The 14,515-nt window shown below is 39.6% G+C and overlaps 1 protein-coding gene across 2 annotated transcripts in view; it reads left to right on the top strand.

The window, feature by feature from the left end:
- Positions 1-14,515, top strand: part of AFG1L (AFG1 like ATPase) — a 203,917-nt gene that overhangs the window by 36,882 nt on the left and 152,520 nt on the right. For both annotated transcript variants that reach the window (XR_011465371.1, XM_070376507.1), the window contains exon 3: positions 8,967-9,018. Coding sequence is in view for 1 of the 2 variants with exons in the window: in XM_070376507.1 (XP_070232608.1) it covers positions 8,967-9,018 (52 nt within the window). In the remaining variant the exon portion in view is untranslated. The remainder of the gene's footprint in view (positions 1-8,966; positions 9,019-14,515) is intronic.

Genomic DNA, 14,515 nt, shown 5'->3' with positions numbered 1-14,515 from the left:
TTCGACCAGGAATTGAACCCAGGCCCTCTGCAGTGGGAGGGGAGGCTTAGCCATTGGACAACCAAGGACGTCCCTCTCATTGTAGTTTTGATTTGAATTTCTCTAATAATGAGCAGTGTTGAGCATCTTTTCATGTATTTGTTGGCCATCTGTGTATTTTCTTTGGAGAAATGTCTGTTTAGGTCTTCCACCATTTTTTGATTGGATTGTTTGCTTTTTTTTGACATTGAGCTCCATGAGTTGTTTGTATATTTTGGAGATTAATCCCTTCTTGCTTCATTTGCAAATATTTTCTCTTAACGTTGATGCAGTGATATAGGGTCACTCAATTTAGCAAATAAAAATAAAGTCTAGATAAACTTGAATTTCAGATAAATAATGGTTTTTTAGTGTATGTATGTCCCGTGCAACATTATATGATGTCAGTGTGAAACTCAAATTTAACTGGGCATCCAGTATTTTATCTCATAATATAAAGTAATTAATATGGGCTAAATATGAAGCCCATATTTAAATTTCTTCAGTTGTCCCAAATGTTCTTTTAAATATGTGTTTGTATGTGAATCCAGTAATCATGTTTTACATTTGACTTTGTCTAATAAAATTTTGATAGAATAATTATCAGGTATTTACTTTAAAAACATAAACTCATGTTCAAAAGATTCTTTGTGTGAAAGTGGGCTTTCCATGTATATGAAATTAAAAACATAAATTTTTACTAAATTTAGTGATTTGGAGTGTCATCACCAAAATATATAACAACTAGGACCCCAAACACTTGTGACATTAGCACATTTCCTTGTTGGGTGACTGGCAATTTAGTCATATTGTTTAAAAAAATTTTAATAACATTGTTTCTGACAGCTGCTTTTCTTGTTAGCCTCCCTTTTGATTTAGTGTTATAGTGTTCTATTACTTATTATAGTAAGTCTCCTAAACTTGAGATGCTCTCTTGACTCATTACCTGTGAGTTGTTTTTTAGGTTCCACATATGAGTTCATACATTCTTTCTCCGTCCGATTTATTTCTCTTAGCATAATGCCTTCAGTGTCCATCAGTGTTGTCCCAAATGTCAGAATTCCTTTCTTTTTTAATGGTTGAATAATTTCCATTATGTGTGTGTGTGTAACACTTCGGTTGTTTCCGTTTTTTTGGCCATTGTAAATAATGCTGCAATGAACAGGGAGTTGTAGATATCTCTTTGAGCTCGAGTTTTCATTTGGATAAATATCCAGAAGTGGAATTGCTAAATCGTATGGTAGCGCTATGTTTAATTTTTTGAGGAACCTGCATACTGTTTTCCACAGTGGCTGTACCCATGTACATTCCAGCAGTGCATGAGGTTCCCTTTCTCTACATCCTCAGCAACACTTATTTCAAGCAGGGCTCCTCTGGTTGCAGTGTGAGGGCTTCTCATTGTGGTGGCTTCTCTTATGGGGCATGATCTCTGAGCACATGGGCTTCAGTAACTGTGGCATGTGGGCTCAGGAGCTGTGGCTCCCGGGCTCTAGAGCACAGGCTCAGTAGTTGTCGTGCATGGACTTAGTTGCTCCGAGGCATGTGGAATCTTCCCAGACGAGGGATCAAATCCATGTCTCCTATGTTGGCAGGTGGATTCTTTACCACTGAGCCACCAGGGAAGCCCTGGAGATCTTTATCTTGCCCTCCTGCTTATTTTGACTTTGTGTTCAACTTGGCTTATGTCAGAGTAGCAAACTAGCATCACATCTATGCAGCTTACTGCCCAGAAGACAAGAGCTCTTTCACCTAGAGATGAATAACAGAACTCCCCTTGGTTGAACTTAGTCATAGACTTACCCCTGAAACCCTCATCTGGTTGTGGAGGATAGAGCAGGGAGTAGGACCGTTCTCATCTAAAGGACATGACGGCCGCACAGTTGTATAAGATTGCTGAGAAGAGTCTGAAAGCCCTGAGGAGTACCCCTTCATTTTGTCAACAAATCTATTTCACTGGTTAGTTTACAGTGTCTCTGAACAATTCTCTAGAGCCTTCTTAGCTCCCTTCAAGCTAAACTACGCTTCCCCCATCACTTTCAACAGATGTCTACGTCTTTATAAAGAGAAAACAGAAGGCATTGTGTTGGCCCTCCTTCAGCCTCCTATATGAAGTTGCAATCCCAGAAGTCTGGGTGAATGTGAAGGAATGTGAAAGAAAGTCAGTATCTTAGTATGAGTTTTTTCTGTTTTTAGCTATCCTTCCATATTTATTTTTAATTTTATTCCATTAGGTAGGCGTACAGTGATTCTTTGGAATATATTGAGATTGCTTCTAATTGCTTAGAATATGAACAGTATTTGAAAATGTGCTCCCTGTTCTTGAATGTATTCTTGATTTGTTTGGTAGAGTTTATATAGATATGAAATAGCTTAAGTGTACATTAATGTTCAGATCTTTGAGAAGGGTGTTGCAAAGGGTGTGATGTTTCTTCTTTTGTGGTCCATAGGTTTGGATAGAGGTGGGTATCAGCACATGAAGTTTGCAGTCTTCAGTGTGAGTGAGTGGGCCTTGTGATTAGGCGTGCAGAGGTGGGCAGTGGATGGGAACTCCCCTGTGCTGTGCCCTGAATCCAATAGATAAGGAAGCAGCACAATAGATAAGGTGTAGAGTTGATGTGGCTTACCCAGAGTCATGTAGCTAATAAGTAGCAGAATCAGAATTTGTACCAAGATCTTTTCAGTTCAGCTCTACTACTCTTTCCTTGTGGAGGTAGGTAATAGTTTTCCACTATCTTCCAACATCATCCTTATGCTTACTATCTGCAGAGTCTATAATACAGTATCACTGTATCCCTATCAAAAACCCATTAGAGAAGGTGTCATGATCCTACTTCACAAATTCCCTAAGATATAGTTAACATGACAAATTTTACAGCTGGTCACTTGAGAAACTTATGTTCAGATTTCCAAGTTTTTGTCTAGTGTGAAGTGTGTGTATTTTAGAGGTTGGGCATGTATCAGAGTTCTGGTAGGAAACTGTTCACAGCAGTTTCAAATAAAGACTGAATCAAGAAATGACTTAGAGAGTCATGGGCAGGGCAGTCCTAAGGCAGCAAACAGGGCATGGAGGAGTGAAGGAGTAGCCCGCAGAGAGCTGGAGCTGTGGCACGAGGACCTCATGGCTCTGGAGGGAAGCCTCTCTGCCAGAGACACAGCCTGGAAGCAGGGAGGCAGCGGGAGAGAATGACCAGGCTTTCTCTCCACCCGCCTCCCTCCAGTCTCCTACAAGCAGTGCCTCCCAGAGGCTGAACCCAGCTGGCAGCCAGCTAGCAGCCAGCCAGCAAGGTTTCCCCCTAGGGTAGAGAGCAGGACATCCGAGGCTTGTTGGGGGACGGGAGCATGTGGCGCATCCCAGCACCTAGGACCCAGGCCAGGGTGGCGTGCTCTGAGACATAAGAACACGTTACAGGAAATTAAAACATTGAGAAAGGGAATTTAATGGACCTGAAAAATAGGGTAAATTGTGAGAAAATGTAAATTAGGAACATGTAAATGATGTGGGTTCCTGTGTAGTTATTTTGAAGAAACTGTGTAAACCCAACTCTCCCTGAATTCACTATGATGAATAAAGAATTTAGAAACTTCTTTAGGACCCATTTTACAGCCTTGTAAATAGCTTTACTGTTCTCCATTCAATCCTCTGACTTTCCCATTAAAATATAGATTTTTAATCCTTTGAAATAATTTCAATAATTTTTGGAAGACTGAAATTTTATTAGGAAAAAATCAGCTTGCTTCTCCAAGTAAAAATACTTGGTGCATATAATAGAGTTTAGATGGATGATATCTAACATTTATCATTAGGGGACTATCCATTGTGTTTATCAACTTCTTTGGAGTAAAATCTTTCTTTGGAGTAAAATCTGCATCTTAAATAGTATTTATGCTATACTAGATATCTGTGATTTCACATGTTTGAGAATCTTTTCCTTTGGTACTCTATAACCATCTGGTACCTCTTTATCATCTTCTAAATGTTGCCTTAAATATAATATAAATTATGTATGTAATATATAATGTAGTATGATGGTGGTGGTGGTGGTGGTGGTTTAGTCGCTAAGTCGTGTCCGACTCTTGCAACCCCATGGACTGTAGCCTGCCAGGCTACTCTGTTCATGGGATTCTCCAGGCAAGAATACTGGAGTGGGTTGCTATTTCCTACTCCAATAATGCAGTATAATATTTGGCAAACTGCTTTTTCAAAAATATATTAACTTTGGGTAAAACAGAAGAGAGGCCCAAGTGAGATATATATGTGTGTGTGTGTATATATATATATATACACACACATGCATATATTTGTATTAACACATATATGCATATATATGTGGATTTTTTTTAGCAGTGTTGAGTTCTTGCCATGTCATCTTTCCCCTCCCATCTTTGTTAAATTTTTGCCTTGAATTTCACTGATTCAGCACATGTTGATTATATTCTGACTAGACCCTGGACAATTTCTGCAAATTATGTTCAGTCCAGTTCAGTTCAGTTGCTCAGTTGTGTCCAACTCTTTGCGATACCATGGACTGCAGCATGCCAGGCTTTGCTGTTCATCACCAACTCCCAAAGCCTGCTCAAACTCATGTCCATCAAGTCATTGATGCCATCCAACCATCTCATCCTCTGTCATCCCCTTCTTCTCCTGCCTTTGATCTTTCCCAGCATCAGGGTCTTTTCCAATAAGTCAGTTCTTTGCCTCAGGTGGCCAAAGTATTGGAGTTTCAGCTTCAGCATCAGTCCTTCCAGTGACTACTTAGGACTGATTTCCTTTAAGATTGACTGGTTTGATCTTGCAGTCCAAGGAACTCTCAAGAGAGTCTTCTCCAACACCATAGTTCAAAAGCATCAACTGTTCGGTGCTCAGCTTTCTTTATAGTCCAACTCTCACATCCATACATGACTACTAGGTAGTCTGCTTTTTAATATGTTGTCTAGGTTGGTCATAGCTTTTCTTCCAAAGAGTAAGCATCTTTTAATTTCATGGCTGCAGTCACCATCTGCAGTGATTTTTGGAGCCCAAAAAACTAAAGTCTCTCACTGTTTCCATTGTTTTCCCATCTATTTCCCATGAACTGATGGACCAGATGCCGTGATCTTCATTTTCTAAGTGTTGAGTTTTAAATCAACTTTTTCACTCTTCTCTTTCACTTTCATCAAGAGGCTTTTTAGTTCTTCTTCGCTTTCTGCCATAAGGATGTGTCATCTGCGTATCTGAGGTTATTGATATTTCTCCCAGCAATCCTGATTCTAGCTTCTGCTTTATCCAGCCTGGAATTTTGCATGATATACTCTGCATATAAGTTAAATAAGCAGGATGACATTATACAACCTTGACGTACTCCTTTTCCTATTTGGAACCAGTCTGTTGTTCCATGTCTGGTTTTAACTGTTGCTTCCTGACCTCCATACAGATTTCTCAAGAGGCAGGTCAGGTGGTCTGGTATTCCCATCTCTTTCAGAATTTTCCACAGTTTGTTGTGATCCACACAGTCAAAGGCTTTGGCATAGTCAATAAAGCAGAAATAGATGTTTTTCTGGAACTCTTGCTTTTTCGATGATCCAACGGATGTTGGCAACTTGATCTCTGGTTCTTCTGCCTTTTCTAAATCCAGCTTGAACATCTGAAAGTTCATGGTTCAGGTACTGTTGAAGCCTGGCTTGGAGAATTTTGAGCATTACTTTGCTAGCGTGTGAGATGAGTGCAATTGTGCAGTAATTTGAACATTCTTTGGCATTGCCTTTCTTTGGAATGAAAACTGACCTTTTCCAGTTCTGTGGCCACTGCTGAGTTTTCCAAAATTGCTGGCATTCTGAGTGCAGCACTTTAACAGCATCATCTTTTAGGATTTGAAATAGCTCAAGTGGAATTCCATCACCTCCACTAGCTTTGTTTGTAGATGCTTCCTAAGGCCCACTTGACTTCACATTCCAGGATGTCTGGTTCTAGGTGAATGATCACACCATCGTGGTTATCTGGGTCGTGAAGATCTTTTTTGTATAGTTCTTCTGCTTCTGTTAGGTCCATACCATTTCTGTCCTTTATTGTGCCTATCTTTGAATGAAATGTTCTCTTGGTATCACTAATTTTCTTAAAGAGATCTAGTCCTTCCCATTCTGTTGTTTCCCTCTATTTCTTTGCATTGGTCACTGAGGAAGGCTTTCTTCTCTGTCCTATTCTTTGGAACTCTATATTCAAATGGGTATATCTTTCCTTTTCTCCTTTGCTTTTAGCTTCTCTTCTTTTCTCAGCTATTTGTAAGGCCTCCTCAGACAACCATCTTGCCTTTTTGCATTTCTTTTTGTTGGGGATGGTCTTAATCATTGCCTTCTGTACAATGTCACGAACCTCTGTCCATAGTTCTTCAGACACTCTCTCTATCAGATCTAATCCCTTGAATCTGTTCGAATCACAGCAAAATATGTTGTGAGCAAGTAATCAATTGCTGTGACATTGCCAGTTACTTTCTGTGAAAGTTGCTTTGAAAGATTTCTAATACATAAAATGTACTTAGAGATTATTAAGTTGTATATAAGTTTTCTAATTTGAAGCTGTTTTAAAATTATTGAGGGAAAAAAAATTGTTGAGGAGCACATTGGTTTTTTTCTGGAAAGTTGAAAATAGAATAACCAATGTATAAGAATGGTTCATGTAAGATATTAAAACAAGGCAAATTAAGGACTTTTGGCAGGAGTAGTTTCTTCTTTCTCTTGAGATTTAAGAATAGATGGAGAGTTGATGTGCAGAAGAACACAGGAAAGGCATCCAGTTGGCAGAATCAAAGCAAAGCAGATTCTTTTGCCTAAACTGATGAAGGTTCTTCTGGAAGGGGCTGATGAAGTCAGGGGCTGGATTTATAGAGAAAGCTAAGAGGAGAGCAAGAGAGGTTTCTGAGGCATACCAGAGTGAATCCACATATTAAAAAACAAAAGTGTTATAAAAGATCCTGAAATCTAGCTTTTGCAAATGTTCTCTGTCAAATTATCTACTGCTGTGGTGATGCTAAATGGCATAACCTTTGCTTCCTTCCACTTTTGTTGTTGTTTAGTCATTAAGTCATGTCTGACTCTTTGACACCGAATGGACTGTAGCCCACCAGGCTCCTTTGTCCAGGGAATTTCCCAGGCAAGAATACTGGAATGGGTTGCCATTTCCTTCTCTAGGGGATCTTCCAGGGATCAAGCCTGTGTCTTCTGCTTTGGCAGGTGGATTGTTTAGTACTAAGCCACCTGGGAAGCCCCCTTTCTGCTTTTATCCTCTCTGTACTCTCTTGGATCTGGCTGTCCTTGGTTTTTACATAGGTGTCTAGGAACTGTCATAGAGTTTGAAGGTTACTCTTCTAAGTGGAACAAAATTTAGAATGGTAATTTGGGTTGATAATAATGTTGGACAAAGAGAAGTTCCATTTTGTTTCTTTTTGAGGCCTTCATCCTCCTGCTTTGGTCTGTACTTGATTGCTTTCTTGTCCTGCTTGTGCCACTGTAGCCTAGGTGTTCATATTTCTGCTGGGGAAGATTTTTTAAGACCTTGTAAATGTGGAATGTCAACTTCCATTTTCACACTTGATGGTTAGATGGGAAATCATTGTCTCTCAAATTTTATTCAAGTTTATAAGTTTTTTATGACTTGTCTCTACCACTTCCCTCCTCCACTGCCACCTTGGATGTTTGTAAGATTTTCTTTATTTTCCTTGTGTCAGAAATTTCAGGATTATGACTTGGTGAGCAAGAGTAAGTTAAGTTGCTTCAGTCGTGTCCAACTCTTTGTGACCTCATGGACTATAGCCCACCAGGCTCCTCTGTCCATTGGATTCTCCAGGCAAGAAAACTGGAGTGGGTTGCCATGCCCACCTCCAGGGGATCTTCGAAACCCAGGGATTGAAATGGTGTCTCTTATGTCTCCTGCATTGGCAGGCAGGATCTTTGCCACCAGCACCACCTGGGAAGCTCTTGTGACTTGGCATGGGTCTTATTTCCCTCGTTGTGCTGGATGCTTACTCTGTCCTCCTCATCTTAAAATTTCATCCTTCAGATTTGAGAAAAATCTTAGGTAATTTCCTTCTCTCTTTTTTATCTTTTCCCTTTCTGGAATTCCTTTTGGTTAGCTCTTGGACCTCCTGAATTAATCCTGTAATTTTCTTACATTTTCCATCTTTTATTGTTACCATTTGTTTTATTTCTGGAATTTTATTTCTGGTACTGTATGTTAAATTTCAGAGTACTCTCCTTTGTTCTTAATATTCCTTTTTAGAAATTGCATTTTGTTCTTGCTTTATAGTTTTAATAACTTATTTTCCTCAGCATATTAATTATACTGGTTATAGTTTTATTTTGATGTTTCCTTTTGCAGTCTATTTCCTCTGTATATTTGCTGTGGTCTCCAACTTTCATAATGAGAGTTTTTTTTTTTCCCTTCCAATTTCTATTGATTCTGAGCTGTCAAATCATTTTAGTGTCATTTCAGATACTAATGAGCTGATTGAAGGCTGACTCTTAAGAGATTTGTTGACTAGCGTACTTTACTGTAAGGTGATCTGATAGGGATCCCGTTCTTTCTTTGGGAGAAACCAACACACAAGTGCCTTTTTCTCTGGAAACCATTTAGTTTCTCCATAAAAAGTCTTCTGATCTCTTGCTTGCTGGGAATGAACTAGGCTGTCATTGTTTGGGGAGCCCATTTGCAAATGAGTGGAACGATTACATGGTTAGTAAATGGTGAAGGAGGTGTAAACTTAAGTTGTGTGACTTCAGAGCTTTGCTCTGAGCTACTGATTCTTGCCTTCTATGTTAAAATGTAAGTGGGGCATCATAGCCTTTTATATCAAGTTTTTTGTACTTACTGTGTGCAGTAGCCTGTTTCACTCCTATATATAGCTTGGTTAGGAACACTGTGTATGATGATATTCATTTATTTCCACATTGGAGATTTATAATTTTTTCTTAATTTGCAGCTTTTTTCAAGGAGCAAACCTCCAAGGGGCCTGTATGTTTATGGAGATGTGGGTAAGTGTGTTAAAATAAGTTTTAAGTGGTCTAAACAAAAAGTTTCCTAGCTTTCACTCAGAGAAAACTTCCATTTCTATCTTTCAGCACACCACCAGCAGGAATAGGATGAGATGAGGTAAAACAGGGGAGAGGAGAGGATTGTAGATTTCTTAGGTTTTACTTTTATTTCTCATGGGCTGTGACTGTAGTTGAAGGCATGATTAGTTAGCATGTTAGGTGCAAACATTATTTAATGCATAAAGTGAATTGATCTCAGTGACAGAAATCATCTCTAGATAGGTTATTTGATAAATCAGAATCTCATTGCTCAGTGCTGTTTGACTCAGCTTAATAACTTAAAACAATAAGTTGCTCATTTTAATTTTAATTTCCACTAATACTTCTACTCATAATCTAAACTCTTGCCCCTAATTTAGTTATCTTCAGTCTATTGATGAGTGCACATTCTAAGCATATAAGTGGTAACATTTCCTTCTCGCACTTCCAGTCATTGGGCATGAAGACGCATTTTCTTGGAAACTTTGTGAACTGTCAGTTTCTCTAATATGTGGGCGTGCTCAGTCATGTTCGATTCTTTGCAGCCCTGTGAACTGTAGCCCGACAGGCTCCTCTATCCATGGAATTTTCCAGGCAGGAATACTGGAGTAGGTTGCCATTTCCTACTCCAGGAGATCTTCCTGAGCCAGGGATTGAACCCACATCTCTTGCATCTGCTACATTGGCGGGCGAATGCACCACTTGGTAAGCCTTTCTGTAATAGATTTTCCTAATCAGTTGTCTTGCTTCTTCCTTGACTTCATTATTGATGAAGTTGTCTGTTTTCTGGTTTCGATTTTCCTTCAACCAAATCCTTTTGTTCTAGTCCTAAACCTTTCCCTAGTTATCCACCTTCACGAATGCCATGAAGGTGGCTCTTCTGTCATCTGGCCTTATGGCTTGCCAATCACTTCTTTATTTGGCATACTCAAAGTATTTGATGTAACGAGACCAGTTTTCAGTTCAGTTCAGTCGCTCAGTCGTGTCTGACTCTTTGTGTCTGACCCCAAGAACTGCATCAGTTTTAGTCCTTGACTGATCAACAAGCCTCAGACTCCCTTGTAGCCATAACAGATTTTCATTGTGAGGAAGTGGTGGCAGAGGTTTATTATCTTAGTAAGAATTTTAGGATAATAGGAGTTGTATTGGAGAAGGAAATGGCAACCCACTCCAGTGTTCTTGCCTGGAGAATCCCAGGGACGGGGGAGCCTGGTGGGCTGCCGTCTGTGGGGTTGCACAGAGTCGGACACGACTGAGGCGACTTAGCAGCAGCAGCAGCAGGAGTTGAATAAGTAGTTACACTGCCTTAAAGGTCAAACTGTTCTTTTCTTTTCTCGGTCCTCTCTCTTATTCTGATGTTTATTAATGCCTCTAAATGTCTGTTTTACATTTATAGATTTAGCAAATCTAATAAATGATTAGTGTTCAGTTTTTAAAAAGGGAATGATAGAGATTCTTGAAGTTCTTTTATCTTTCTTTCTAAATTATTAAAAACATTTTTATTGGCGTTTAACTGCTTTACAATGTTGTGTTAGTGTCTGCTATGTAGGAGAGTGAGTCAGCTATACGTACACATGTATCCCCTCTTTGTAACTGCAGAGCGTTGAGTAGAGTTTCCTGTGCTGTGCAGTAGGTTCTCCTGAGTTCTCTGTTTTATACATAGTAGTGTATATACGTCAGGCCCAATCTCCTAATTCATCCCATCCGCCCTTTCCCCTCTTGGTGTCTATATGTTTGTTCTCTATCTCTTTGTCTCTGTATCTGCTTTGCAGATAGGTTCATTTGAGCCATTTTTCTAGATTCCACATATACATGTAAATATATGGTATTTGTTTTTCTCTTTTAGGTTCTTGAAACTTGTAGATTTTAAAAATGTGAAAGAATCTCAAACTATTCTTTTTCTTTGTTCATCAGCTAATTGGTATTTCTGAGACCAATGTATGCTTACTCAGCATCTAATTTATATCAGGTACTTGATCAGATTATGTGTCTGCACCTTTGGCTATCGCTAGGAGATCTCATTCTGTAGTCATCTCTCATTTTTTTGCCTCTTTGGAGAACATTTACTTCCTGTACCTTTACTTTCATGTTCAGTCATTGCTAAAATCAGAATCTTTGTTTCCCCTGTTTCTTTAACCACTTAACCATAAATGAAGATGCTTAGTAAAGCACAACAGTTTCCACTTCTGCAAAAGGACTTAAAAAAAAAAGCACAAATATGGAGGTTGTTGGATTTTAGTTTTGAAAATACAACCATATTCTAACACATTGAAGGGAGGTACAATAAACATAATTCATCTGAATGTTTGAAAGAATTAGAAAAGATGTGATAACATGGTATATTCACATAGGCTGGATGTGTGGTAATCTTTGGCTATGCACATCTTCATAATGTAGAGAGGGGAAGAGAAAGGAATTCTGAAACAGGAAGTGAGGTGAACATTTTGGTGGCTTTACTCTTTAGTTTAGAATTCTTACAAAATAGATAATAAAAGATAGGTCAAATTTTCATTTTTGTGGGGCTTACTGGCTGGGAGAGTAGCCTCGGCATGTCTTCACAAGCTCTTATTCTTTGTTATTTTTCTTTTTTAGACTTGGGAAACAAGTATTCAATTTTAAAGAGACTTGATGGAAAAGATGTCTGTTTTATAGCAATCCCTTTTCCTCTCCTTATTCCTGCCCTTGGCTTGGGCTCTGTTATACCCACCTCACTCTGCTCTTATCTTCATAGGTGTGTTGAGATAATCGATCAGATAGGCTAGGGAACCCCAGGAACGTTGATATCATCATGGTTCAATCTTGAGATGTTTCATTAACAAAAAGCTTATTATATCTCATGCAAAAACCAAAAGCTGCAGTAGTAGTATTTTGTGGCTTCATTCTTATCCTACAGCTGGCTTTCTTACAGCAAGGCTTCAGCTCTAGACTAACAGAATGTGTGATGACAGGGTTAATGATTTCTCTCATGTATCAGAAGAGAATAAAGTCCCTTTTTTGCGGTCTCCTGGTTTAACCTCACTTGTTTCACACTAGTAATTTTACCAGTGGAAAGGTAGACTGGTTTTAAGGTTAGGAGTTGGAAAGCAAAATTCTGCTAAGTGGGAGGTAATGGTGGAAGCTACCACTTCCAGCTCCTTCTGTGGGGGAGTTGGGGGTGGAGGGTGTCACCTGTGAAAAGAGCACCACTAGAGGAGGCTCTTGAGTAATGATTTTTGGCTTCCCAGCTATGGGCTTAAAAGTTAGAACTTACTAGAGTTTACATGGCTTCCCAGGTGGCACTAGTGGTAAAGAACCCTCCTGCCATTGCAGGAGATATGAGATGCAGCTTTGATCCCTGGGTTGGAATGATCCCCTGGAGAAGGGCATGGCAACCCTCTCCAGTATTCTTGCCTGGAGAGTTCCATGGACAGAGGAGCCTGGTGGGCTACAGTCCATAGGGTTGCAAAGAGTCAGGCATGATTGAAGCAACTTATCATGCACAAGAGTTTTAGGTTTTATAAATGACTCCCCTAGTAAGATTGATTGTCTTATCTTGAGAAAATTACAAGGTTTTATTTAGGATTCTGTAGATGCCAAAGCCGGAGAAGGCAATGGCACCCCACTCCAGTACTCTTGCCTGGAAAATCCTGTGGATGGAGGAGCCTGGAGGGCTGCAGTCCATGGGGTCGCTAAGAGTCGGACATGACTGAGTGACTTCCCTTTCACTTTTCACTTTCATGCATTGGAGAAGGAAATGGCAACCCACTCCAGTGTTCTTGCCTGGAGAATCCCAGAGATGGAGGAGCCTGGTGGGCTGCTGTCTATGGGGTCCCACAGAGTTGGACATGACTGATGTGACTTAGCAGCAGTAGCAGCAGATGCCAAAGCAAAATTGTGAGGTAAGGGAAATTTAGTGTTGGTTTCTTCCTTACTTTTCCCCAGCATTCTTCCAGTTACTTGACAAATAAGCACCTGCCTTGTGCCCCGTTGTCTGTTGTTTCTGGAAATGTAATGGTGAATGAAAGCAGACACAGCCTTTGCTCACTCAAGGTTTACAAGCTGTGGCAATGGCTTTTTTGGACATGGCTCACAGGTAGTAATTTACTTTACATCCTGAGGTAGTATATCCTTGGGTGTGTGCACACCACACACGTATAAACTTCTTTATCCTGTAAGATTTCCTATAACCTGGACATTGCTGATGCACACTGAAGTGTGATGTGAGTCTTCCAATTTTGTCTTTTTCAAGATTATTTTGGCTATTCTATTACCTTTGCGTTTCCATGTTCATTTTAGAATTCATTTGTTCATTTAAAAAAAAATCTTAGGATCCTGAGATTTCGACTGGGAGTATGTTAAAGACATGTTAAAGATCAATGTCTACAGAGAATTGATAACTTAAAATATTGAGCATTCCAATCTATCACCATGGTATATTTCTTAATTTTAAAATATTTTCTTTAATTTCTCTCAGTGGTATTCTTTAGTTTGTAGTACAGAGGTCTGCCATGTGTTTCGATAAATTTGTTCCAGTGTCCAGTGTATTTTATGTTTTCTAATGCTGTTGCAAATGGTTGTTGTTGGTCATTGCTCAGTCATGTCCGACTCTTTGTAACCCCATGGACTGCGGCACGCCAGGCTTCCCTGTCCTTCAGCATCTTCCAGAGCTTGATCAAACTCATGTCCATTGAGTTGGTGATGCCACCATCCCACCATCTCATCCTCTGTCATCCCCTTCTCCTCCTGTCTTCAATCTTTTCCAGCATCAGAGTCTTTTCTAATGAGTCAGGTCTTTGTATCAGATGGCCAAAATATTGGAGCTTCAGCTTCAGCATCAGTCCTTCCAATGAATATTCAGGATTGATTTCATTTGAGATTGACTAGTTCCATCTCCTTACAGTTCAAGGGACTCTGGAGAGTCTTCTCCAATACCACAATTCCAAAGCATCAATTCTTCAGTGCTCAGCCTTCTTTGTGGTCTCTCACATCCATACATAACTATTGGAAAAACCGTAGCTTTGACTAGACGGACCTTTGTTGGCAAAGTAATGTCGCTGCTTTTTAATATGCTGTCTAGGTTTATCATAGCTTTTCTTCCAAGGAACAAGCGTCTTTTAATTTCATGGCTGTAGTCACCATCCACAGTGATTTTGGAGCCTAAGAGAATAAAATCTGTCACTGTTTCCACTTTATCCCCTCTCATTTGCCATGAAGTGATGGGACCGGATGCCATGATCTTCGTTTTTTGAATATTGAGTTTTAAGCCAGCTTTTTCACTCTCCTCTTTCACCTTCATCAGAAGGCTCTTTAGTTCTTCACTTTCTGCCATAAGGGTGGTATCATCTGCATAATCTGAGGTTATTGATATTTCTCCCGGCAATCTTGATTCCAGCTTGTGCTTCATCCAGCCTGGCATTTCACATGATGTACTCTGCATAGAAGTTAAATAAGCAGGGTGACAATATACAGCCTTGACGTA

The sequence above is a fragment of the Bos mutus genome, chromosome 9 (genome assembly GCF_027580195.1).
Source record: "Bos mutus isolate GX-2022 chromosome 9, NWIPB_WYAK_1.1, whole genome shotgun sequence".
NCBI classification, from domain to species: domain Eukaryota; kingdom Metazoa; phylum Chordata; class Mammalia; order Artiodactyla; family Bovidae; genus Bos; species Bos mutus.
The sequence above is the reverse complement of the archived record's forward strand: the minus strand, read 5'-3'. Positions and strand labels throughout refer to the sequence as shown.